The 26,826-nt window shown below is 37.8% G+C and overlaps 1 protein-coding gene and 1 pseudogene across 3 annotated transcripts in view; one reads left to right on the top strand and one right to left on the bottom strand.

Annotated features, from left to right (window-relative positions):
- Positions 1 to 26,826, top strand: part of BDP1 (BDP1 general transcription factor IIIB subunit) — a 95,774-nt gene that overhangs the window by 53,173 nt on the left and 15,775 nt on the right. For both annotated transcript variants that reach the window (XM_082722929.1, XM_082722928.1), the window contains exons 23-31: positions 1,887 to 2,088; positions 2,347 to 2,537; positions 3,536 to 3,923; positions 7,366 to 7,485; positions 14,675 to 14,711; positions 15,186 to 15,278; positions 17,057 to 17,282; positions 18,281 to 18,438; positions 26,610 to 26,760. In XM_082722929.1, the coding sequence (XP_082579055.1) occupies positions 1,887 to 2,088; positions 2,347 to 2,537; positions 3,536 to 3,923; positions 7,366 to 7,485; positions 14,675 to 14,711; positions 15,186 to 15,278; positions 17,057 to 17,282; positions 18,281 to 18,438; positions 26,610 to 26,760 (1,566 nt within the window). The remainder of the gene's footprint in view (positions 1 to 1,886; positions 2,089 to 2,346; positions 2,538 to 3,535; positions 3,924 to 7,365; positions 7,486 to 14,674; positions 14,712 to 15,185; positions 15,279 to 17,056; positions 17,283 to 18,280; positions 18,439 to 26,609; positions 26,761 to 26,826) is intronic.
- Positions 21,924 to 23,708, bottom strand: LOC309860673 (ubiquitin-like-conjugating enzyme ATG3 pseudogene; annotated as a pseudogene). The gene has a single exon. The product of its transcript is annotated as a ubiquitin-like-conjugating enzyme ATG3 pseudogene (transcript).

Here is a 26,826-nt window from a genome sequence, read left to right as displayed (position 1 = left end):
CCTTTCCTAATGCTCTCATTTGTCATTAACTAGCTAGACCAAGAGGATTTGAATGGCTTGTTCAAAATAAACACTGGCAAATTAGTTTTTAAACTTAAGTTTTCAGGATTTGTGACTTTCAGACTACCAGATTCTTGTAGTTACATAAGCAGACTTTCCTGAAAGAAACTTTACATGTTTCAAGAGATTTTATGCTCAACTTTTATGTTTTTTAATGAGAGAAATCAAACTTTTAATTTTTTTATGGAAACCCATGCTCCAGCTCACCCCACCCCTTTTTTTTTCCTCTTGAAACCCTTTTTCTATTCATGAAATTTATTCCAGCTGTTCAATTTATCATGACTGATGCTTTCTTTAGAGTAAAAATCTTTATAGTTTTAAAATTAGGTTGTTCCTAAGTCCAGTATTGTCTTATTGTCCCTTTTGACTTAAGTAGTGTGTTAGGTTTATATATTTATTTTACTTTTACTTGCCTTTGTAGAATCACAGGTGAATGTAAATAACTTACTTTAAATATAATCTATTTTCCTAAATTCATTAGCCTACATTGGAATGTATTTAGCCAGCATCATAACCTTGTTAGAATTTCCAGTGAACTTCCTTGGTGTTTTGCTGCCAGAAGAGCTTGGCAGAGTTGGAACATTGGGTAATGTAACTGAGTACTTCTTTGCTAGGTAATTTGTTAGAAATATTACTTAAGATTAGTCTTTAAGGGGCACCTGGGTGGCTCAGTGGGTTAAAGCCTCTGCCTTCAGCTCAGGTCATGGTCTCCGGGTCCTGGGATGGAGCCCCACATCGGGCTCTCTGCTCAGCAGGGAGCCTGCTTCCCTTCCTCTCTCTCTGCCTGCCTCTCTGCCTACTTGTGATCCCTGTCTGTCAAATAAATAAATAAAATCTTAAAAAAAATAATTAGTTCTTTAATATAGATTTTTTCAGAGAACTCCTGATAGATACTTATATGCCTAATTTTCTTTATAATATCCAGGTTTATATTAGTTTAAAGCTTCTCTAATTCAGAATTCAGATCCTTGCCAGTTATTAAAATATTTTCCAGGAGAACTTAAGATAGCTCTTCAGGGGTTGTTTTGGGAACTATTAAATTGAATATTAAGTAATTGAATATTAAACCTTGTCTTTTTCTGATTTGGCAGACACAAAATGATTATTTTGAGATCCTGTGACAGTGGCTATTAGTAAACCTTTTTCCATAAACTGATAGGTCTGTGATGGGAGAATGGACTCTGGCTTTCAAGCCTGGTCTCGAACCAGAAGGTCCAAGGATGTTGTGACATTATATATTTGTTCATGCGTCGGAGCCCAGTTGATATTTGTTTAAAGTACCATTGTGGGGGCACCAGGGTGGCTCAGTTGGTTAAGCTGATGCCTGCGGCTCAGGTCATGATCCTGGAGTCCCAGGATCAAATCCCACATTGAGCTCCCTGCTAAGTGGAGAGCCTGCTTCTCCCTTTCCCCTGTGCCTTCCGCTCTGCCTATTTGTGCTCTCTCTCTCTCTTTTTTTCTGTCAGATAAATAAAATCTTTAAAAAAAGAATACCATTGTGAAATTCATGTTCAACTACTGGCAGGTTTTTTTTTTTGTATCTAGTTATCTCTCTGAAAATTACTTAATGTACCTTGACACTACACACCAGAATCTGAGTGAAGTAAAAAAAGATTAATATTACTGAAAACTATTTTCCAGACTATACAGAAAATGGAAATTATAAAAGCTTTGAACACAGTATTGGTTTGTGTTCCAAACTGTTTGATATAACAGCTCTTTGAACACAGTATTGGTTTGTGTTCCAAATTGTTTGATATAACAGCTCTCTTGTCGATATGGGATTCTGATTTTGTTTTTTCATCATAATTTGTACTTCATTCTAGACATGAACCTAAAAGGTCTGTTCCTAGTCCAGCACATTTGGTAAGAAGGCAGTTCCGAAAGGTTAAGCCAAATTTGGGACGAGCACATGGTAAGAAAGATGAGCCAGGCATAGAAAAAGACAGAGCAGATGAGAGTGAGGCAAGGAAGCCAGAAGATAATTTGCTGCAGCCCCGAGATTCTGACACCCACCTCCTTCAAAAAGTAAGTTTGAAAAAAATACTTTTTGTCGGTGGGCTCTGTTTTGTCAAAATCATGAAGGAGATAATTTTTAAAAATATAGTTTTGTCTTTTGTATTATTACTAATTTTATAAAAATTGAGTGACCTTCTAATATTATAAAAAGTTAGAAACCAGTCACTTGTATGTGTGTAAACTTAGAGTTTTAGGCCTAGCCACTGAACCAAATGATCGTAAATATTGTTTCCTTGGTAATATGAGCTATTTCTTCTTAAACTTAAGGAAAAGGCTGAGTTTCTGACATCTTTGGAGGTTTCAGCAAGAAAAGATTGTGTAGATTCCACAGAGGCTACTTTGGCCAAAAGCAGTGCTCATTTAGAAGTTGGACCATCAGGAAGTGCTGGAGGAAAAACTGTAGGGGATAATTCTGTGTCTTCAGTTGCTGAAGAGCCATGTCTCAGTAAACTATCAAGGTAAAGTTTTATTTAACAAATACTTTCGGAATAAGAAATAAAAGTAACTTTTTATGGATGTCTTGCCATAACTTATTGGTAGAGTAAAAACATGGTTTGTTAAGAAAAGTGTAGATTGGTTGATAATTACAGGTCTTCTCCTTTCCCGCTTAGGATTTTTATTTATTAAAGTTTACCTTTTTCTGGTGTTCTTAGGAAGATTTTTCTTTCCTACAGTTAAAATTTCTGGATATTGAGTGTATTAGACATGAGTGGAAGCCTGACCAAAGTAGCAGTATCTGTTACTTAAATAATTAAAGTGCTAGTTCAGGTGGGGTCACAAATACACCTGAAGGGTGCTCATGTTCTATAGGTTTTAAGAATAGTGGAAAAGAACTTAAGTTCTAAAAAACAACTGTTCTGGTGGATTTTTTGCCTTTCCTTCTTTATAATAACCTAGTCTGTTTACCCAGTAGGATACACCAGTATCACTTTTTAAAAAAAATTTTAAATTTTTTATTAATATATAATGTATTAATAGCCCCAGGGGTACATGTCTATGGATCATCAGGCTTACACACTTCCCAGCATTCACCATAGCACATACCCTCCCCAAAGTTTATAACCCAGCTACCCTCTCCCCACCCCTTCTCCCCCCAGCAACCCTCAAAGTATCACTTCTTTTTGAGCTCATTTTATTTTATTGGACCATTTTCCTTTTCTCATTTTCTTCTAATAATTTCCAGTCTTATATCCCCTCTTCACTTAAATAGCAAGGAAAAAATGGCCCAGAGTTAAAAACTTAATATGAAAAATTTGCGGGTAGGTAACTAAGAATGAAAAAGGAACTGGTAGTAATAGTACATTTCCTTCTTCATTTCACAGAGTAAGTTTTTGACTTAATGGATTGTGGTCATTTTCAATTTAAATGCTTGAAGTGGGATATCATTCTGAAATTTTGGTTTCATTAAAATGTCCTCCATGTGCATATAATGACTGTTGTTATTTTGATTAAACAGCTCTCCACAGCTGTTAAAAGAATCAAATTACTCTAAAATTGGTCTGGATCGAAGAACAACTGCCTCTTCTACTTCTGAGTGTGAGGTAGATCATGGTGGAAGGAGAATGCATCGCAGGATGAAACCAAGTGTCACCAGAGGGCGTGGATCAAAACGAGTTCGAAGTAAGACCTCTAGGAAGGAACCTCGTGCTTCCAAGGCCACGCTGGTGACTCTTCGGGCTTCACAGGAAGAAGATGAAGATGATGATGAAGATTTTGAGCCAGATTATGAAGATGAAAGTTACCATCTTGCTCCAGAAGAAGTAAACAAAGCTCCAGTGTTTGTTCCCATTGGTCTTAGGTCTCCCGAACCTGTTCCTGCTCAGATCGAGGAAACAATGGAAGAGGTAGTTTGTTTTTTTAATTCTTAGAACTTTGCCTTGTTTTTTTTCTTTTAGCGTATCATTGTTTCTTCTTAGTGATTATTAAGATTTAAAAGTTCATTCTCTAAATAGCCGCTACCAAATGTAATTTGTTTGAGGCCTGGGGAATATCTGAAGGAATCAGTTGGAGCCTCTTGTGATTACGTAACCTCTGTGACCCAGGTCCACCATGAGGTAGTTTATTATAATAATAAGTATCGAAATCTAATTTCATTCGTATGTGGAGACTGCTTAATCTATTTTCTGATTAGTTTTTCTTTTTCATTTTGGCAGGTGTTTTCTTGGGCTGGTTGGTAGAGAGTGTAGAAGGGACGTACTTCTTTTTATTTTTTTCTTTTCTTGTTAAAAATTTTGGCAAAATATACATAAAATGTATCCTCTTAGCCATTTTAAGTGTGTAGTTCAGTGGCATTAAGTGCATTCATATTGTGCTACACCATCACCACTATTCATCCACAGAACTTTTTCATCTTGCAGAACTGAAACTATACCCATTAAACGATAATTTCCCATTACCTCCTCCCCTCTTGCTTGTGGCAAACACCATTCTGCTTCCATCTTTATGACATTACTCTAGGTACTTCAGGTAACTGAAATCATACAGTGTGTCCTCATTGTGACTGGCTTATTTCATTGAGTATAAAGTTTTTAGAGTTCATCTATATTGAAGCATGTGTTCTTTTTGTGTTCATCCATCTTGAATTAGAGTGTTCTTTTTTTAAGGTTGATAGTACTTCATCATGTATCTGTACCACATTTGTTTATCTTTTTATTTGTCAGTGGATGGTTGGTTGCCTCCACCTTTTGGCTGTTACTGTAGAGAGTGCTGCTATGAACATGGGTATACAAATATCTCTTCTAAGTCCTGTTCTCAATTCTTTTGGGGATATACCTAGAAGCAGAGTCATAATTATATGGTAAATTGTACACCAGTTTTTACTCTTTTGAAAAGCTTTCATACATAGCATAACAGTTGTATCATTTCTCCTTCCTGTCGGTAGTATACAACGCTTCTGATTTCTCTATATTCTCACCAGCCCTTTTATTTATTTATGGCTATTTTTATATTATGGCTATTTTTCAGAATAGCCATCCTAATGAGTAGATGATAGAGGAACATAATATTTCGACTTACTTTGTTATAAGCGCTCCTGTTTTGCCTCTTGGTCTAGTATTCCATCTTTGTTTTTCCTTCAATTTTTAGTAATTTACTTGGCTTAAAGAGCAGCACAACCACATCTCTTTTGTATTAATCATTTGTGATTGTTTCTGAGTCATTTGCAACAGAATTTAGGAATTAACTGAGGTAGTAGTGATGATGATAACAAAAGAAGTAGGAAACTCAAACCAATTCAAGTAATGTTAAATCCAGAATTAATGGATTATTGAATCTGTAGCTTCACATTTATGATGAATGGAAGTCCACAACTACCTTTATTTATTCACTGTTAATAATCACATAGTAGATATTATAAAGTTCATGAATTAGAATGGTTGAAACTAAATAAAAATGATGCAAAATGAAATTTCTTAAAACTGAAAGTTCTAAGATGAAGATAATGAATTTATGTTTTATTTGAAACCAAGAAAATACAAAAGGAAAGTTAGTTGTTTTTTTTTAAGATTTATTTATTTGACAAAGATCACAAGTAGGCAGAGAGGCAGGCAGAGAGAGAGGGGGAAGCAGGCTCCCAGCTGAGCAGAGAGCCTGATGTGGGGCTCGATCCCAGGACCCTGGGATCATGACCTGAGCTAAAAGCAGAGGCTTTAACCCACTGAGCCACCCAGGCGCCCCCTCGGAAAGTTAATTTTTGTGCAAGGACAGCCGGTTAACATAGCATGAGAATTCATTTAGTTTTATGTTTTGTATTTTACTATTTTCATTGGTTGAAAGGCACATTGTTTTGTTTTTTTGTTTTAAAGATTTATCTATCTATCTATCTATTTATTTATTTATTTATTTGGTGAGAGAGGGAGAGAGGTAGAGAGGGAGAGGGAGAAGCAGACTTCCCACTGAGCAGGGAGACCCAAGGAGGGGTCCTGGGATTACAACATGAGCTGACGGCAGATGCCACCCAGGTGCCTCTGAAAGGCACGATTTAAGTGAAAGAAGTCAGTTGTAGAAGAATCATATAATCACATAATTATCTATTCGTATGAAATGTCTCAAACAGAAAAATCTGTAGAGACGGAAAATAGATTAGTGGTTTGCCTTAGGGTTTTGGAGATGAGGGGTTAAGAGAGTGATAACTAATGGATATTGGATTCTTTTTTGAAGTGATAAAAATGTTCTAAAAGTGACTGTGGTGATGGTTGTTCATAACTGCATATTACAGAAACATCAAATTATATACTTTTTACGTGGGTGAATTCTTAGTATGTACATCATATCTCGGTAAAGCTGTTTAAAAAAATAAAGCTTTAAAACTAGACAGTGCCTTAAAGAACCAACTTTCAGATATCTATAGTATTTCCATTTGTCATCCATTCCCAACTCTTGAGAAAATATTTTGTTTATTCAAGTCACATTAGCTTTCTCATTCATCCTGGATAGTAGCAAAGATTTTTCTCTAATATTTGCTTCTGAGAAAACAGATACAGAACGCATAAGTGTTACTATTTTAATTATATCATGAAGGCAGATTTTCATACTTGACTCTTTATTTACTTTCTGTTGAATCATAGTTTTTTATACTTACCTTTCTATAAATAAGGGACTAGAAGCCAGATTGTTTTGTATACAGTCTAGGAGAGAAATCTTAGTCCTTTAGTCCCCAGATTATAGGGATCGATGACCAAAAAGACTATTACGTGAGCAAATGTGAATGAATTCAATTTTTTCACATGTCCATGGCCATGGCTATCATGGGGTTGTTGGAGAGCATAGTTGCTTTGGTGCAGAGGCGGATGCATGGTAAATCTTTCCAAGTGCTTTCAACTCATCTTTATTACAGCACTGAAGATGGTATATAGTTAAATAATTGCATGTCCTTTTTTCTCAGATTGTGAATTCCTTGAAGGTAGGGACTACACTTGAGTTACTCAGCTTTATACCCTGGTATCTGTACTGTAGCCTTCTAGCTTTTAGGAAGCGCTGCATAAATGTTCACAGATTGGTGAGAGAAATTATGGGAACATAGAGACAAAGTGGGGATCATAGACAGGGAAATGCTAGGTACTAAGGAGATTACCTTGGAAATTTTGTTTACTGTTTGTAAGGATCACAGACCCCTCCAAAACCTTAAATGTTTTACTTTGCCAAGTTGCTGTCGAGTTACTATACTTCAGTTTTTAATTGTGTATGAATGTGAGTTGTTCATTCAGTTTAATACTTTATTTTACTTAGTCATTTTGTTATACTGACTAGTATCCCAAAATGAAATAATGAAACTTCTCATTTTGACAGCTTGAAATAACTGTGAATGTACCAGATATAGGCATAGCTGTTGTTGAAAATCCACTGTCAAACACAGATGTGACTACTCAGGAGATGAGACAAGAAGAAAATTTGAAGGCATTATCTGTCGTAAGCACCCATTTTATTATGTTTTGTTTTTAATTTTTTGTTTACTTTCAAAAGAATGGAGGTTTATTTTGAAAGCTTTAAGTTTACGAGCCATTCTTGCTATTTCTATCATGTAGGGAGCTGTGAGTATGAATAGGAGAAACTGGTGAATAATCCATAGATTTTGTGTTTCAGTTGGAAAGCATTGATTTTGTGTATGTGCCTGAAGAACTCTTAAGAGCCTCATAAATTTACGTTAAGGGTCTGTTGCATAAAATCTATATTATGGGGGTACCTGGGTGGTTCAGAAGGTTAAGCTTCTGCCTTCGGCTCAGGTCATGGTCTCAGAGTCCTGGATCAAGCCTCGTGTCGGGTTCTCTGCTTGCTGGGGAGTCTGTTTCTCCCTCTCTCTCTACCTGCCTCTCTGCCTACTTGTGATCTCTCTCTATGTGTCAAATAAATAAAATCTTAAAAAATCTATATTAAATATAAATTACTTAAAATATATTTAGTTGCATTTTGTTTGGTACTCTTCCCTATTTGGTTAGTACTTCTCTTGTTTTTGGAGAAGACAGCAAATTTTTTTTTAACAACTTTATTTTTAAAATTTTTTAGTTTTTAAAGATTTTATTTATTTATTTATTTGAGAAAGAGAGGGAGGTAGAGAAAGCACAGAAGGAGAGAGAGACTCCCCCTGAGCAGAGAGCCCAATGCAGGCCTTGATCCCAGGACTCTGGGATTATGACCTCAGTCGAAGGCAGACGCTCAACCGACTGAGCCACCCAGGTGCGGCACCCTTTTTAACAACTTCATTAAGTTGTTAATGTCACACGCCAAATAAGTCACCCACTGAAGTATAATTCATTGGTTTCTGGTATATTTATAGGTAGGTGTAAATATTGTAATAGTCAATTTTAGAGCATTTTCATCACCTCAGAAAGATACCTTAGGTCTCAAAGCAGTTGTTCCCCATTTCCTCTCGACCCTCCCCAGGCTTAGGTAACTAATAATCTACTTTTTGTCTCTATAGATTTTCTTTTTTTAAAAAATTTTATTTACTTATCAGAGAAAGAGGGAGAGAGAGCGAGCACAGGCAGACAGAATGGCAGGCAGAGGCACAGGGAGAAGCAGGCTCCCCGCCGAGCAAGGAGCCCGATGCGGGACTTGATCCCAGGACGCTGGGATCATGACCCGAGCCGAAGGCAGCTGCTCAACCAACTGAGCCACCCAGGCGTCCCATCTCTATAGATTTTCTATTCTGGATGTTTCATACCGATTGACTCCTACAATATGATCTTTTATGCCTGACGTTTTTCACTTAGCATTCAGGTTCATCCATGTTCTAGCATGTATCAGTACTTCATTCCTTTTTGTGGTCATATAACTCTCCCTGTAGACAGTACTGCATTTTGTCTATCTGTTCATGTGTTCATGGACATTTAGGTTGTTTCCATTTTTTGGCTTTTATAAATAATGCTGCTGTAAACATTCACGTGCAAGATTTTATACTGACATTACGTTTTCTTTCTTTCTTTTTTTTTTTTTTAAAGATTTTATTTATTTGACAGAGAGAGAGAGATCACAAGTAGGCAGAGAGGCAGGCAGAGAGAGAGGGAGAAGCAGGATCCCCGCCGAGCAGAGAGCCCGATGCGGGGCTCGATCCAGGACCCTGACCTGGAGCCGGAAGCAGAGGCTTAACCCACTGAGCCACCCAGGGGCCTCTGACATTACGTTTTCTTTTCTGTTAGATACCTTCTTAGGAGAACAATTGCTGGCTTATATGGTAACTGTATGTTTAATCATTTGAGGAATTAGCAAAATATTTTCCAAAGCTGCTGTACCATTTTAACATTCCCACCAGCAGCGTATGAGGGTTCTAATTTTATATCCTTACAAACATTTGTTACTTGATTTTTTGGATCTAGCTATACTTAGTGGATTCGAAATGGCACCTCGTTATGATTTTGATTTGGGTTCCCTAATGACTCATGTCATCAAGCATGTTTTCATGTGGTTATTGGCCATTTTTATATCATCTTTGTAGAAAGGTCTATTCAGAACCTTTTCCCATTTTTTTTTTTTAAAGATTTTTATTTATTTATTTGACAGAGATCACAAGTAGGCACAGAGGCAGTCAGAGAGAGAGAGGAGGAAGCAGGCTCCCCGATGAGCAGAGAGCCCAATGTGGGGCTCGATCCCAGGACCCTGTGATAACGACCCGAGCTGAAGGCAGAAGTTTTAACCCACTGAGCCACCCAGGCGCCCCCCTTTTCCCATTTTTTAACATTACTGGTTTATTTGTCTTTTTATTATTAAGTTATAAGAATTTTTTATATTGTCTGGATACAAATCTCTTATCACATATATGATTTGCAAATATTTTCTTCTGTAAGTTGTATTTTAATTTTCTTGATGGTTCACTTTAAAGTACAAAACTTTTTAATTGTGATGAAGTCCAATTTATCTTTTTTCTTTTGTTATTCATGCTTTTTTGTAATATCTAAGATTTCTTTGTGAAAGCCAAGGTCCTCAAGATTTACTCCAATTTTTCTTCTAATAGTTTTATTTATTTCTTATTTTTTGAGAGAGAGAGTGTGCACACAAGCAGGGGTTGGGGGTAGAGGCACAGGGAGAGGGAGAGAATATTTAGCCAGACGTGAAGCCTGACACGGGGGCTCAATCTCATGACCATGGGATCATGACCTGAGCCGCAATCAAGAGTCAGACACTCAACTGACTGAGCCACTCAGGCGTCCCACTTTTTTTTTTTTTTAAGATTTTATTTATTTGACAGAGATCACAAGTACGCAGAGACGCAGGCAGAGAAAAGAGGAAGCAGGCTCCCCGCTGAGCAGAAAACCTGATGCAGGGCTCCATCCCAGGACCCTGGGATCATGATCTGAGCTGAAGGCAGAGGCTTTAACCCACTGAGCCACCCAGGCACCCACCCAGGCATCCCACTTCTAATAGTTTTATAGATTTCACTAAAGTTGTACATTTAGGTCTTGATTAATCAACTTTGAGTTGATTTTTGTATGTGGGGTGATGTTACAGTTCTTCATTCTTTACATATGACTGTACAGTTGTTGCAGTATTTCTTTGAAAAGACTATTTTTCCCTCATTGAATTACCTTGCATTTTTGTAAAAAATAAATCAGCTGTGCATGAGTGAATTTATTTCTGAATTCTTGTCTCTATTCCATTGATTTATATGTCTGTCCTTATACCAGTGATGCTCCATTGACTGCAGTTTCTTTGTGTAAGTTTTGGAATTGGGAAAGTGTGAGTCATACTACTTGATTCTTTGTTTAGAATTGCTTTGGCTTTTGAGGGACTCTTGCATTCCATATGAATTTTAAAAAATTGTCAGTTTCTGGACATTATCTAAGATTCTGATTGGGATTGCATTGAATCTGTATATCACTTGGGGGGAGCTAGTCCCATCTTACTACTGAGTCTCCCAATCCAAGAACATGCGTATTTGCCCATTTACGTAGGTTGTCTTTGATTTTTTTCAGCAGTGTTTCATACTTTGCAGTGCACTTCCTTTGTTAAATTTATTATCAAGTATGTTGTTATTTTTGATGCTGTTGTGAATAGAATGTTTTCTCAGTCTCACTTTCAGGTTCTTTTTAAAAATTTTTTTTTCTTTTAATATTTTATTTATTTATTTGACAGAGAGAGAGAGAGAGAGAGATCACAAGTAGGCAGAGAGGCAGGCAGAGAGAGAGAGAGGAGGAAGCAGGCTCCCCGCCGAGCAGAGAGCCTGATGCGGGGCTTGATCCCAGGACCCTGAGATCATGACCTGAGCTGAAGGCAGAGGCTTAACCCACTGAGCCACCCAGGTGCCCCTCACTTTCAGGTTCTTTATTGCAAGTGTCTAGAAATATAATTGGTTTTTGTATATTGGTCTTGCATACTGCAACTTTGCTGAACTCTTTAGTTTTTTCTTTTTTAATGAATAGCTCTTATTCAGAATTAAATAAGCAAAAGTTTAAGAAATGTTCACAAAGTACTTACATAAAAGAAAGTTAATAGGGACAGTCACAAGTTTGCAACAAATAATTATAAAAGTACCCAGGGCAGCATGAATATAAACCATGTCACAGCATAGTGATCTAATTGTGAAATGAATAAGGCATAACTAACATTTGTACCAAGACCAGAATTAAAAAATAAACATACTTTAAAAGCTTAGTTCTACATTAAGCTGCTTCTCTTCCCCAGATCCTTAGTGAATTTATACTCTGTAACCTTAATGAGTTTATACTATGTAATTCTTTAAACAAACATATCATGTCAAACTATAAATTATATAGATGGATAGTTAGTGTGAAAAGCCTCCTAAAATGTACAAACTAACTGGTACTGAATTATGAGCTCTTTAGTTCTAATAGTTTTTACTTTCCTTTTTTTTTTTTTTTAAGTGGATTCCATAGGATTTTCTACATATGAGATCATGACATGTGACTAGAGATGGTTTTTAGTTCTGCCTTTCTGTATTGATTTCTCAGTGCTGCTATAACTAAATGCCATGAACAAGGTAGCTCAAAATTGCAGGAGGTTATTTTTTTATCGTTCTGGTGGCTGGTCCAAAAATTGAGGTGCCACCTTCTGGAGGCTCTGAGGGAAAACCATTTTGGCCTTTCTCCTACTTTCTAACAGTTGCCACCAGACCTTGTCATTCCTTGGCTTGTGGCAGCACATTTCTAATTTTTGCCTCCAGTGCCACATGGTAGTCTCCCTGTATGTGCATCTCTATGACTTTTTTCTTCTAACGACACCTCTCATATTGGATAGGGCCAACCCTAATCCAGTATGACCTCCTCTAACTTTATTACATCTAGAAAGGTCTTATTTCCAAATAAGGTTACATTCATGTTACTGGGGTTAGGACTTCAACATATCTTTCTGGGTGAAAGAATTCAGTTCATAACACTTTTTTTCTTTTTTCTCTGTTTTAAAGATTTTATTCATATACTGACAGAGAGCACAAGCGTGGGGGGAAGGTAGCAGGCAGAGGGAGAGGGAGAAGTAGGCTGCCCGCTGAGCAGGGAACCCAATCGGGGCTCGATCCCAGGACCCTGGGATCATGACCTGAACAGAAGGCAGATGTTTGACCACCTTAGCCACCCACATGCCCCATCTTATAATGCTTTTCACTCAGCATGTCTTTTATTTCTTTTCTTTTCTTTTTTTTTTTTTTTAAAGATTTTATTTATTTATTTGACAGAGAGAACACAAGTAGGCAGGAGGCAGACAGAGGGAGAGGGAGAAACAGGTTCTCCCTGAGCAGGAAGCCTGATGAGGGACTTGATCCCAGGACCCTGGAATCATGACCTGAGCCAAAGGGAACTGCTTAACCGACTGAGCCACCCAGGTGCCCCAGCATGTCTTTTATTTCTGCGTACCTAATTGCCCTTGCTAGAACCTCCAGTATAGTGGTGAACAAAAATGGCGAGAGTGAGCATTTTCGTCTCATTACTGGTCTGAGAGGAAAGTATTGAGCCTTTCACCATTAAGTTTGATGTTAGCTGTGGACTTTTCATGTTTTATTTTTTTTTTATCAAACTGAAGATGTTCTAGTCTTTTCCTAGTTTGCATAACAGTATTACCATGAAAGGGTGTTGGATGTTGTCATGTGCTTTTTCTAAATCTATTGAGATGATCGTGTGATTTTACCTTTTTATTGTATTGATGTCATGTATTACATTGAATTTTGATATTAAATAATAAATTTTTGGGGCACCTGGATGGCTCAGTGGGTTAAGCCTCTGCCTTCAGCTCAGGTCATGATCTCAGGGTCCTGGGATCGAGGCCCACTTGGGCTCTATACTCAGCGGGGAGCCTCCTTCCCCTCCCCACCCCGTCTGCCACTCTGCCTACTTGTGATATCTGTCAAATAAATTGTCTTTAAAAAAATTGCATCCAAGTTTTATATGTTTCTGTGTTTGGTTTTCTGGTATTTTATTGATTTTTTGTGTGCAAGTTCATACTAAATAATTCTGTTTTCTATTACGAATCTGACACCAGATTCTTGTGGTATCAGGAGCTGAAGTCCTGTTCTTTCTAGAAAGAAAGCTTTCCAGCTGGGACCTGCAAGGAGAAAAGACCCTGTTTTCTTGGTTGCAGGTTCTGACGTGGGGTCTCTGCTTCACTGAGCTGGGAAGAACGACGGGGAGAGAGCAGTCTTAGTTCAAAAGCATGGGCTCTCTACTTTGTTATTGTATTTTCATCAATTTTCTCAGAAAGATGTGTCTTTTGCCCTAGGAACATTTTCAGAGGCTTTAAATGTTTGTTTTTAATAAATTTCATCAGTTTCACTGGAGAGAGGGTTAGCAGAGCTCCTTATGATATCATATTGGACATATATCATGTAACTTTTTAATATGTTAAAATTCATTTAAGTTTTAAGCCACCTAGTGTGAAAAATTGTCAGGTTCTTTAGTTTTTGGTTTCCACTGGTTTAAAACTAGTGACAGATACGACTGAAGCTCAAGGATTATGAAAGTGAAGGAGTAAATTAAGAATGGTAGGTGCACATGGTAAATACAATATGATTAGAGTTAAAAATTTGAATGTAGGGGCTCCTGGGTGGCTCGGTGGGTTAAGCTTCTGCCTTCAGCTCAGGTCATGATCTCAGGGTCTTGATATCGAGTCCTGCATTGGGCTCTTTACTCAATGGGGAGCCTGCTTCCCTCTCTCTTTCTCTGCCTGCGTCTCTGTCTACTTGTGATCTTTCTGTCAAATAAATAAATAAAATCTTTTAAAAAATTTGCATGTAGGGGCACCTGGGTGGCTCAGTGGGTTGAGTCTCTGCCTTCGGCTCAGGTCATGATCTCAGGGTCCTGGAATCGAGTCCCACATCGGGCTCTCTGCTCTGCAGGAAGCCTGCTTCCTCCCCTCTCTCTGCCTGCCTCTCTGCCCACTTGTGATCTCTCTCTGTCAAATAAATAAAATCTTAAAAAAAAAAAAAGAAAAAATTTGCATGTAATACAAGGAAAAGGTAAAATAAGGAGCAAGAGACAAAATAACTTGGCTTTTAAATTACTTCTGTATGAAATGTTAATAAATAATTGTGTAGGGAGAAAACAGTTTGCATTCCTTTGTAATCAGAAACATTGAAGTTCTGTAAAACATATGGATTTTGAGACATAGAACATATATTTGGGAAAATATGTAAGACATTGTTTATCTTTTCCTCTTTTAGGAAATGAACACAGATGAACATACCCAAGATGAAACAGGTAACTGTTAATAAGGAAACTGATAAAACTACTTGGTTAACACTAACAAAGTGATTTAGTATTGGTGTTAGTTAGCAAGTGAGTAATTTCACTGGAGAGTTGAACAAAATTTTAACTTTTGTATATGTTACCCTTAGAGAAACTTGGATTCTTGGAATAATTACTTTATGAAGTGAGTTAAGAGTTAAATGTTTAATAAAGAAATATTACTTACTTCCTCTATTCTGCCCAGATGTATTTTCTTTGAAGGTATTAAGTTATTTAGTAGGAGGGAGGAATTTTCAGTGAGTAAAAGCTAACAGTTAATTATTTCTTGTTTTGTAGTAACCAGTACTGCTGTAAGGAATTAATGGTATGCGGGATATTGAAACTTGTTACTAGAGAGTAAATGCTTGAATTAAAAATATTTTCTAAGTAAATAAACTTCAATTTTCAGCTTCATTTTTCTGTTTTAATGTTGGTGTATTTCACAAGGTACCAGTGATGGAAGCACTGAAGCTGCTATAACGTTACTTGCAATGGGAGATCTAGTGTTGCAGTCAGAGATCGGGGCAGAACAGAGTGATGGTAAGAATGAAAGTTAAGTCTTAACTGAGAAAAGCCTTTTAACGTACAGCTTTTAAGAAATTATACCCACAACTGAGTAGTCAGTCAGTACCTGCCTTTTACATTTGAAGTTGGTTGTTTTTTTTTCCCCAGAAAAAGGTAATACTGTGTACATTGATCCGTCTAACTTAGTTCCTTTAGATGTAGTGGCCACCATTTCAAAATAGTGCACTTGCTTTATTAAGAAAACTTTGTATTCCTGGAATAATCTAGTGAGTCCTTTACTTTTCTCATCATAAACGCTGATTAAGTGAACCTATTGATCACTGATCATTTAACACATATTTCCTTAGCAAAGGGACTTCTGCTTTGGATTGTCTTCACAGTTAACTGTGAATCTATAATCACATATAGTATGAAGGGACAGTAGCAGTCACTGAAATAATTTAATTGCAACTATTCTGTTCGTTTGGACTGAGCCAAAAGATATGTCAACTCAGATTTTCACAGTATTTTAGGCTGAGCTTATGGAGTACCTTCTATTTTAAGTCTACTAAATGGATAGTTAACTATAGTCCTGTTAATTATTTTGTCTGGAGATTAGTGGCCTGCCATTTGTTTTAGGTGTTAGACTTCGAGCCCCATAACTATACATTTATCAGGAAATTTTCTGGTCTGTGTTCCTTACACAGTCTCATTTCTCTCTCTCTCTCTCTCTTTTTTTTTTTTTTTTGAGTAAACTGTATACCCAGTGTGGGGCTTGAACTCATGACCCCAGGATCAAGAGTCACATATTCTACTGACTTAGCCAGGCAGGTCAGCTCCTTTCTCAATGGCAGAGTATTGCTTTTGTGACAGGACCTGTCACAAATCTCTAGAACATAAAAACAGGTTTTAAAAATTTGTGAATGAAGGTGATCCTATCTTGAAACTCATTCGAGGCTGTGTAGTTAGTCAAGATAACAGATTCATTTTTACTTCCTTTTTTTCCCCTTAAGATTTTATTATTTATTTGTCAGAGAGAGAGAGAGCACAGCAGGGGGAGCACAGATAAAGGGAGAAGCAGGCTCCCTGCTGAGCAAGGAGCCTGAAGTGAGGCATGATCCTGGGACTCTGGGATCATGACTTGAGCTGAAGGCAGACCTCCAACTGAGCCACCCAGGCCTCCCTCATTTTTACTTCTTTTTTTTTTTTAAGATTTTATTTATTTATTTGACAGAGAGAAATCACAAGTAGATGGAGAGGCAGGCAGAGAGAGAGAGAGAGGGAAGCAGGCTCCCTGCTGAGCAGAGAGCCCGATGCGGGCCTCGATCCCAGGACCCTGAGATTATGACCTGAGCCGAAGGCAGCGGCTTAACCCACTGAGCCACCCAGGCGCCCTCATTTTTACTTCTAATAGCACAAGAATTCTAGTCTGTAAGAATGATTTGGCCTAGAACAAGTCAAATCTCTGGCATAAAATATGTAATCACTTTTATTATTTTTTTAAGATTGTATTTATCTTTGAGAGAGAGAGAGAGAGAGCATATGTATAGGGGGGACGGGCAGAGGGAGAAGCAAGGGAGAAGGGAAGAGGGAGAAGATCCCAGGACCCTGAGATCATGACCTGAGCCAGAGGCAGACTTTTAACTGACTAAGCTACCCAAGCGCCCTGATCATGTATTTAAATTCAGAACGAAAAAGAATAAACTTTAAAAGTAATACAGAATTTTACAGTTGCTTAATGTTGAGGGATTTATTTTCTTTGGATGTCTACTTGTATTGGGTCAATTTTAATTTTCTGTTCTTTTCTGTAATAGGAGTATGTGTACTTCTTGATGTTCATTCAAAGGATAAAAGCTGTGTTCCTTTTAGCCCAGATAATGTAAATCACAAAATTGTTCGTGAATGTCAGGAGCTTTCTTCACCTGTCAATAGTACATCTCCTTCTTCATTAGAAGAAAACAAGATTGTATTGGAAGAGCAAAGTACTAAAGAAGAAATTGGTTTAGTGGAGAAAGTAAAGGAAAACGCTGTATCGACCAGGTTTATTTTGCTTTATTAAACTCTTGAGTTTCACAGTATTCAATTAATAAATATATTTAAACTATCATTTTAGTTAATAGCTTTTGAGTAATACTTGTGTAAGTGTAAAGTAGGCATTGCTGATTTCTCAGCCTTTATTCTTTTAAGTATTTTATTTATTTATTTGAGAGAGAGGGAGTGTGAACGAGAGAGACAGAAGGAGCAAGGGGAGAGGCAGGAGAGAGGGAGAAACAGACTCCTCACTGGGCAGGGAGCCTGATTTGGGGATCGAGCCTGGGACTCCGGGATTGTGACCTCAGCATAGGGCAGACACTTAACCAACTAAGCCACCCAGGTGCCCCAGTTTCTTAGCCTTTAAAGTGAGAGGATAGGTTGGTTTGGTTTTAGTTTCATGGTTTGCTTTTTTTTTCCCTTAAGATTTTATTTGTGAGAGAGAAAGAGAGAGAGCATGAGCAGGGGAAAGAGGCAGAGGAAGAGTTATAAGCAGACTCCTTCCTGAACAGGGAGCCTGACACGGGGCTCCATCCTAGGATCCTGGGATTATGACCTGGGCCAAAGGCAGATACTTAACTGGATGAACCACCCAGGCACCTCTGGCTTGCATTTTTTTTTTCCCCTAATAAATTTTTTTAAGTAGACCCCACACCCAACATGGGGCTTGAACTCAGGAGATCAAGAGCCACATGCTCTACTCACTGAGCCAGCTGGGCTCCCTTAATGGTGTGCATATTAAAGTAAATGTAATATGTACATCTTTGAAGCTTTAATGAAATAGTTTTCTGTAAATATGGTCTCTGTTTTTTAAACATGGTCCAGATTCTCTTCCCTTCTCCAGACTTGCAGTAAAATTGCCACTGTATATTTTCTGTATTAAAAAATGAACACTTACAGATATTGTGGCACCTGAGAAGGTAGCACATAACTATCAGAATGTATGAAGGTGAGAGAGATAGTTATTACATGGTTGATGGATTTCTCTCTTCCCATCTTTCTTCTAGGAATACAACTTCTGAAGTGACCAGTAATTTGAGAATAAGAAGTAGATTTCCCAAGCCTAAACCAAATCTTAAGACTTCAGGGACCAGCAGGTTTGGTGTTCATCAGGAAGTTCCCAATTTGTTTGTAAACAAAGGAGAAGTGGTAGAAAGTCAAAGAGGTAAATTTTTTCCCTTAAAAAGCTACAAAATTATATTTACAAGAGAAATTACATTAGCATTTCAAATGGAATATTCATTTAAAATTATTTTAATTTAGTATTAAAAAGTTTCAAAAAGTAGAATGAACTATAAAAAAAAAAACCAATAAATCCATTAACTAGCTTCAGTCATTATTATAGTTTTTCTGTTTAGTTGACCCAAAGCCCAAAATAACATGGGTTTGAACCCAATGGGTCCACAATACATGGATTTAAAAAAAAAGATTTTATTTATTTATATATAGCAGGGAGGAGAGGGAAGAAGGAGAGAGAGAATCCCAAGCAGAGTCCGTGCTGAGCATGGAGCCTGATGCGGGGCTTGATCTTGACCCCGAGAGCATGACCTGAACTGAAATCAAGAGTAAGATGCTTAGCTGCTTGAGCAACCCAGGTGCCCCTATACATGGATTTTTTTTTTTTTAACTTTTATTTTAAAAGTTTTATTGGGGCACCTGGGTGGCTCAGCGGGTTAAAATCTCTGCCTTCAGCTCAGGTCATGATCCCAGGGTCCTGGGATTGAGGCCCGCATCGGGCTCTCTGCTCAGCGGGGAGCCTGCTTCCTCCTCTCTCTCTGCCTACTTGTGATCTCTGTCAAATAAATAAATAAAAATCTTAAAAAAAAAAAAAAGGAACAAAGAACATCCAGATACCTCTTGTATGTAAGCTTACACTTAATTATACATGGAGTTTTTTTGACAGTACAGTACTATCAGTGTATTTTATTTTTCTTATGATTTTCTTTTTTTAAATTATATTTTATTTATTTATTTGAGAGAGAGGAGAGCACAGAGGGAGAGTGAGAGGGAGAAGCAGACTCCCTGCCGAGCAGGTAGCCCTGTGTGGGGCTTGATCCCAGGACCCTGAGATCATCACCTGAGCCAAAGGCAGATGCTTAACCAACTGAGCCACCCAGGCATCTCTTCCTTAGGATTTTCTTAATAACATTTTATTTGTTTGAGCTTACTTTATTGTAAGAATATAATATCTAATACATAAAACTTAGAAAATATATGTTAATCGACTTAAATCATCGGTAAGGCATCTGGTCAACAGCAGACTATTAGTTGTCAGGTTTTTTGAGATTCAGATATGCAGAATTTCTACCGCATGGGAGCTTTGTGCCCTTAACCCCCATGTTGTACAAGAGTTAACTATATTTACTTAACGTTTTTGTCATATTTTGTGTGTGTATATGTGTGTGTGTGTGTGTGTGTGTGTATATGTGAATATTCAAGCAAACAGTTTTTAGAAAGCTATACATGCATGTGGCAAAAAGTAAGACATTGTCCCCAAGTTATAAAATTTAATAAACTTCTTTGGTTCCCAGTCCCCAATCTCATCTCTAGTGGTAAATTGCCATTAAGTTTTTTTCATGGACTTCCATTATTTTATAGACATAAGCATCCAAATGTGGGACTGTGTGTGTACATAGATAGATACATCAGTATATACATAAACACATGTATTTAAATATTAATATATAAATATTAATATATTTATCAATATATTTAAATAATAGCACACATATTATTTAATATATAATATATTGAATATAACATATTTAAATATATGTCATTCCTTTCAGAAAGAACAAAATTATGAGAATACTATATTGTATATACTGTTTAGCACATTTATTTATTTACTTATTTTTTAAGATTATTTATTTGAGAGAGAGTGCCTGGTGGAGAGGCAGAGGGAGGGGAATGGGGAGTCCCAAGCAGACCCTGGCTGAGCCTGGAGCTCTACTCAGGGATCAATTCCATGACCCTGAGATCATGACCTGAGCTGAAACCAAGAGTTGGATGCTTAACCCACTGCATTAAGCGGATGCCCTTTGTTCAGTACTTTTTTTTTTTTTTTTAAGATTTTTAAAATTTATTTGACACAGAGAGAGAGACACACACACACACACAGTGAGAGAGGGAACACAAGCAGGGGGAGTGGGAGAGGGAGAAGCAAGCTTCCTGCATGACCCTGGGATCATGACCTGAGCTGAAGGCAGACGCTTAAGGACTGAGCCACCCAGGTGCCCCTGTTCAGTACTTTTGAAAATAACAGTTTCACTGAGATAATTCTATATCATACAGTTAAACCATATGAAATGTTTACTGCAGTGGCATTTAGTATATTGCCCAAGTTGTGTAATCTTGTTCATTAATAGCCACTCCGTATATCCTTCAACCCTTCCCAGCCCTAGGCAACCACTAATCTACTTTGTCTCTGTAGCTTTTCCTGTTTTGGATGTTTCATATTGAAGGAATCATATAATATGTGGTCTTTTGTGTCTGGTTTCTTTTACTTAGCATGTTTTCAAGGCTCATTTGTGTTGTAGCATGTATCAGATATTTCTTTTGCTTACCAAATATTCCATCATACTACATTTTGTTTATCCATTCAGGGCGTTTAGGTGGTTTTCTGTTTGTTAGCTATTGTAAGGAATGCTGCTAAGAACATTCATGTGTAAGTTTTTGTGTGGACATAAGTTTTCATTTGTCTTGGATTTATACTTACAAGTGGCATTGCTGGAACATACGGTAATTCCATGTTTAACCTTTGAGAAACTGCCAAAATGTTTCAAAAGTGGTAGCAATGTTTTGTATTTTCTTTTGTTTTTTTCCTTTTTTTTTTAAAGAAAATTTTTTTTCTTTACACTCATTTTTATTAAACAAATAAGTCTGGTAGTGGAACTTTTGTATTTAATGCATAAACATATATAAGTCCCTTTATTAGAGAAATTATACATATTGGTGAATGTGGTCAGTGGTGACATCTATGGGCTAATTGTTTATTTTATTTATTTATTTATTTCAAAAGACTTATTTATTTATTTATTTGTCAGAGTGAGCGCAGGCAGACAGAGTGGCAGGCAGAGGCAGACAGAGAAGCAGGCTCCCGCCAAGCAAGGAGCCCAATGTTGGACTCAATCCCAGGATGTGGGGATCATGACCCGAGCTGAAGGCAGCGGCTCAACCAACTGAGCCACCCAGGCGTCCCTGGGTTAATTGTTTAAATAGAAACAATAATTAGGATTGATTCTACGCTCTCTTTGTTACATTGTGAAGTATCTTGTGTAGTCATACTCTATTGTTGGAATGACAGCTTTACAAACTTGAAGAAAATTAGGAGGTACGTGTGAACACCAAGTTCTTCTCCTCCTTCTGCAATAGTTTCAGTGATTTTCTTCATCACCTCAGCATGCCTGCATGGGTGAACTGAACACATAGGAGGCGGTGGGAGATGATGATGATTTTCAGTGGTCACTGTTTTCTTCACATATCTTTTTTTTTTTTTTAAAGATTTTTATTTATTTATTTGACAGAGAGAGATCACAAGTAGGCAGAGAGAGAGGAAGGGAAGCTGAGCAGAAAGCCCGATGTGGGGCTCAATCCCAGGACCCTGAGACCATGACCCGAGCTGAAGGCAGAGGCTTTAACCCACTGAGCCACCCAGGCGCCCCTCTTCACATATCTTGACTGATGTCTTCATACATGTGTTCAACTGTTAAAGGCTGCCTTTGCTCATCATAGCTGAACAACCATAATTGTGGTGTCTGGTAGTATTTATCATAGGTGATATAAAGGTCATAAGTTCTTGTTTGCAAAATAGCATCTTCACTTCCAGCATCAGTTTTAGTTTTACAAGCTTCTCCTGTTTCTCTTGTGTTTAGGGTAGCCTCATCTGTTTCCAAGAATCCACTTTCTTCATTTTCTTCCATATCTGCAGGTTCTCCTTCATCTTCTTCCTCCTCCTCACATATTGCTGCGCAGTCTTGATGTTTTATACTGTCCTTGCTTTCCAATGTAATCTCCTTAACTGCTTCAGTTATTCCTGCAATACCTGTGTTATGATAAGTATCTACCCATCCCCCATCACCATATTCATCTTCAATGATAGCTTCCAATTCATCTGAATATTCCATCTGTTTGCACTGGTTGTAGCATCGCACATTTTTGGTAACCAACAATTGTTTGCCTGTTGGTAGGTATGCCTTCACTTTCAATTCTTCCCCTGTAGCCCATTGCCATGTTGGATAGTGGTGGACTAAGTGATCTCCATCCGCTACAAACTCTTCTGGGGTGATAACACCTGTTTCCTTAAACTTTGATTCCTTGAAGACTGGGGTCAGGTACTCAGCTACTTCCAGTGCCTTTCCCTTCACTGTGTTAATCACATTCTGCATCCTGGGGCCAGAGAAGTGGCCAGTCCTGCGACAGGTCAGGAAGGGCAGCCAGGGAAGGGACCAGGAGTCAGAAAAAAGCCCTGCTGCCACCAGTGCGCATCGGCACTGGCACCCGAGGGGACGGGACAAGACAGGATGTGATGGGACGGACCGGATGAGGGGCTATTTTTAAGTAATCTCTGTACCCAATGTGGGGCTTGAATTTATAACCGTGAGATCAAGAGTCACATGTTCTACTGAATGAGCCAGCCAGGCGGCCCAATATTGTGTCTTTCATCAACATTTTGTGAGGATTTTGCTTTCTCTTTATCCTCTCAGACACTTGTTATTATATAGTCTACTCAGTTTGAAGTATCTCCTGGTTTTGGTTTGAATTTCTTTCATGACCATTGATACTGAATATCTTTTTATGTGCTTATTTTTATATTTTCTTTAGAGACATGTGTTCACATCTGTGCTTTTTTTTTTTTTTTTTTTTTTTAATTTAACACGGGGCTTATGACCCTGAGATCAAGATGTGAGCTGAGAATCAAGAGTTGGATGCTTAACCAACTGAGCCACCCAGGTGCTCTAAATTTGTGCTCATTTTAGTATTGGGAAACTTGTTTTATTACTGAGTTCTTTATATTGTAGCACTCTGTTTTTATTTATGTATTTTTATTTTTTAGAAGATTTTATTTATTTATTTGACAGAGATCACAAGTAGGTGGAGAGGCAGGCAGAGAGAGAGGGGAAGGCTCCCTGCTGAGCAGAGAGCCTGATGCGGGGCTCGAGTACAGGATCCTGGGATCATGACTTGAGCCAAAGGCAGAGGCTTTAACCACATTGAGCCACCCAGATGCCCCGAGTTTTTAAAGATTTTATTTATTTATTTGAGAGAGAGAGAATGAACAGGGGGAAGGAGCAGAGGCAGAGGGAGAAGCAGACTCCCTGCCAAGCAGGGAGCCTGATATTGGGCTGGATCCCAGGACTCTGAGATCATGACTTGAGCCAAAGGCAGACACATAATGGACTAAACCACCCAGGTCCCCCAGTAGCACTCTGTTTTTTAAAGATTAGTATATTGAAAAAAATCTTTCTATATGATTACCTAGCGTTCTCTTCTTTTTTTTTTTTTTAATGGCCTCACTAGATTGTGGTGTACATGTTGAATCCTACTCCTACTTCCTTTTCTACCTTCCCTCCCTGCCCATCTGCTTCACATGCTAGTAAGAGCAGGAAAACAGTGTATATAGTAGGCTGTCTAGATTGTCTTAAGCCCTGTAGGTAGAAGATCTGGATAGTTATCATCATCTTTGCCCTGTTTTGGGGTTCCTGATTTCTGGGATTTCCTTTCAGCCAGCAATGCTTAATGATTCAGTTAGTTAATTCTGTTACTTACTCTGAGTTCAGAAGTACCCAAAAGATAATTCAGTGTGTAGGCTGAAGTTACCTTTTTTATTTTTATTAAAAATTTGTTTTGATTTGAGTGTGGTTGACACACAGTATTTTATATATATATATATATATATTTTTTTTTTTTTTTAAAGATTTTATTTATTTATCAGAGAGAGAGAGGGGGAGAGAGCGAGCACAGGCAGACAGAATGGCAGACAGAGGCAGAGGGAGAAGCAGGCTCCCTGCTGAGCAAGGAGCCCGATGTGGGACTCGATCCCAGGACGCTGGGATCATGACCTGAGCTGAAGGCAGCTGCTTAACCAACTGAGCCACCCAGGCGTCCCCACACAGTATTATATTAGTTTCAGGTGTGCAACATAGTGATTCAAGAAGTTTGTTCATTGTGCCGTGCTCACCACAAGTAGAGCTACCATTTCTCACTATATGATGCTATTCTAGTACCATTGACTATTCCTTATGCTGTGCCTTTTATTCCTGTGATTTATTCATTCCATAACTGGAACCTTGTATCTCCCATTTTGTCTGTCTTCCTATTTTGTCTGTCCTCCTATTTTGTCTGTCTTCCTACTCCCTCCGCTATGGAAACCATTAGTTTGTTCTCTGTATTTATAGGTCGATTATTCTCTTCATTTGTATATTTGCTTTCTTATGATTCCATATATGAGGGAAATCATATGGTATTTGTCTCTCTCAGTTTGACTTAGCTCACTTACCATAATACCTTCTTGGTCCATCCAGTTCACAAACAGCCCAGTTACAACTTTTTTAATGGCTTTTTAATATCCCATTGTGTATACATACACATTTTCCTTATCCATTCATGTACCGATGGGCACTTAGGTTTCTTCCATATCTTGGCTCTTGTAAATAATGCTGCAGTAAATTTTGGGGTGGTACATATATCTTTGGAATCTTGGTCTTTTCATTTTCTTTGTGTAAATACTTAGTACTAGAATTTATCATACGTATTTTTTTTTTAAGATTTTATTTATTTATTTGACAGCGAGAGATCACAAGTAGGCAGAGAGGCAGGCAGAGAGAGAGGAAGGGAAGCAGACTCCCTGCTGAGCAGAGAGCCCGACGTGGGGCTCGATCCCAGGACCCTGAGATCATGACCTGAGCCGAAGGCAGCGGCTTAACCCACTGAGCCACCCAGGCGCCCTATCATACGTATTTTTATTTGTGATTTTTGGAAAAACATCCTTACTGTTTTCCACAGTGGCTACACCAATTTACATTCCCACCATTAGTGCACAAGTGTTCCTTTTTCTCTATATCCTCATTAACACTTGTTATTTCTTGGGTTTTTGTTTTTGTTTTTGTATTTAGCCATTCTGGTTGTGATATCTTGTAGCTTGGATTTGCATTTCCCTGAGTTAGTTAGTTAGTTATTAGTTATGTTGAGCATCTTTTCATGTCTGTTACCCATCCGTATATCTTCTTTGGAAGACCCCTTTTTTTGTTTTTGTTGTTGTTGTTTGTTTGTTTTTAAATAGGTTCCATGTCCAGCATGGAGCCCAGTACAGGGCTTGAACTCATGACTCTGAGATCAAGACCTGAGATCAGGATTCAGACATTTAACTAACTGAGCCACCCAGGAGCCCCATCTGTGGCAATTTTTTAATTAGATTGTTTTGTTTTTTGGTGTTGAGTTGTATAAGTTCTGTATATATTTTGGATACAAACCCCTTATCAGATGTATCATTTGCAAATATTTTCTCTGAATTGGTAGGTTGCCTTTTCATTTTGTGGATGGTTTCCTTCGCTGTCAGTCCCAATAGTTTATTTTCGCTTCTGTTTCCCTTGCTTCTGGAGACATATCTAGAAAAATGTTGCTGCAGCTGATGTCAGAGAAATTATTGCCCGTGTTTTTTTTCTAGGATTTTTATGGTTTGGTCTCATGTTTAGCTCTCTAATCCATTTTGAGCTTATATTTCGTTTATGGAGTTAGAAAGTGGTCCAATTTCAGTCTTTGGTAGCTGTCTAGTTTTCCAAGCACCATTTATTGAAGAGACACGTCTTTTATACATTGTATATTCTTCAGAGTTTTTTTGTGGTCCCATACAAATTTTAGTATTATTTGGTGTAGTTTTGTGATAAATGCTGTTGGTATTTTGATAGCGATTTGAAGGTAACTCTTTTATGTAGAAGTCATTTTCTTCTTCTTTGTGACATTGTTTTTAGAATAGCTCCCTCCCTAACAACTTTGCCCAAGGTGGAACTAGCCAGACCTCATGTGTACCCACTTCTAAAATTCTTTTATATGTGGGTTTGTAATTACACTGCTGTCACCATGGAGTAGACATAAAATTGCTATGGCAGCCACGAGTGAAATATGTATAGTGTAGGATTCGTTAATCATCTGCCTCAAAAATCGCATTGGCCAAGACCACTCTTACTGCTGCATGTAAGTTTGATTTTTGGATTAAGAGAAATTTGGAAGAGCCACTATATAGTGATCAGTCTTTAAAGAGAGAACATATTTCTAACTAATATGGAGGTTTTAGCTCTACTGTTTTGGACTATATCTTAAGTGTATTTTTTGTTTAAGAAACTGAGAAAAATATTTCTGAAGCAACGGAATTACAAGATGAAAACCTTGGATCATTTAGAACAGCAGAGAGTAAGGAGCAGAGCAAATTGGCTTGTGAACATGGTATTGAAGAGACTGCTATTTCTCAAGAAGCAAATCTAGCTGAAAGGTAAAAAGAGAAATTCTGGGATTTAGTTTAAATTCTGTTTCAACTATAGTCATTAGCTATAGCTAT

The sequence above is a fragment of the Mustela nivalis genome, assembly GCF_964662115.1.
Source record: "Mustela nivalis genome assembly, chromosome: 3".
Classification (NCBI taxonomy): Eukaryota; Metazoa; Chordata; class Mammalia; order Carnivora; family Mustelidae; genus Mustela; species Mustela nivalis.
The sequence above is the reverse complement of the archived record's forward strand: the minus strand, read 5'-3'. Positions and strand labels throughout refer to the sequence as shown.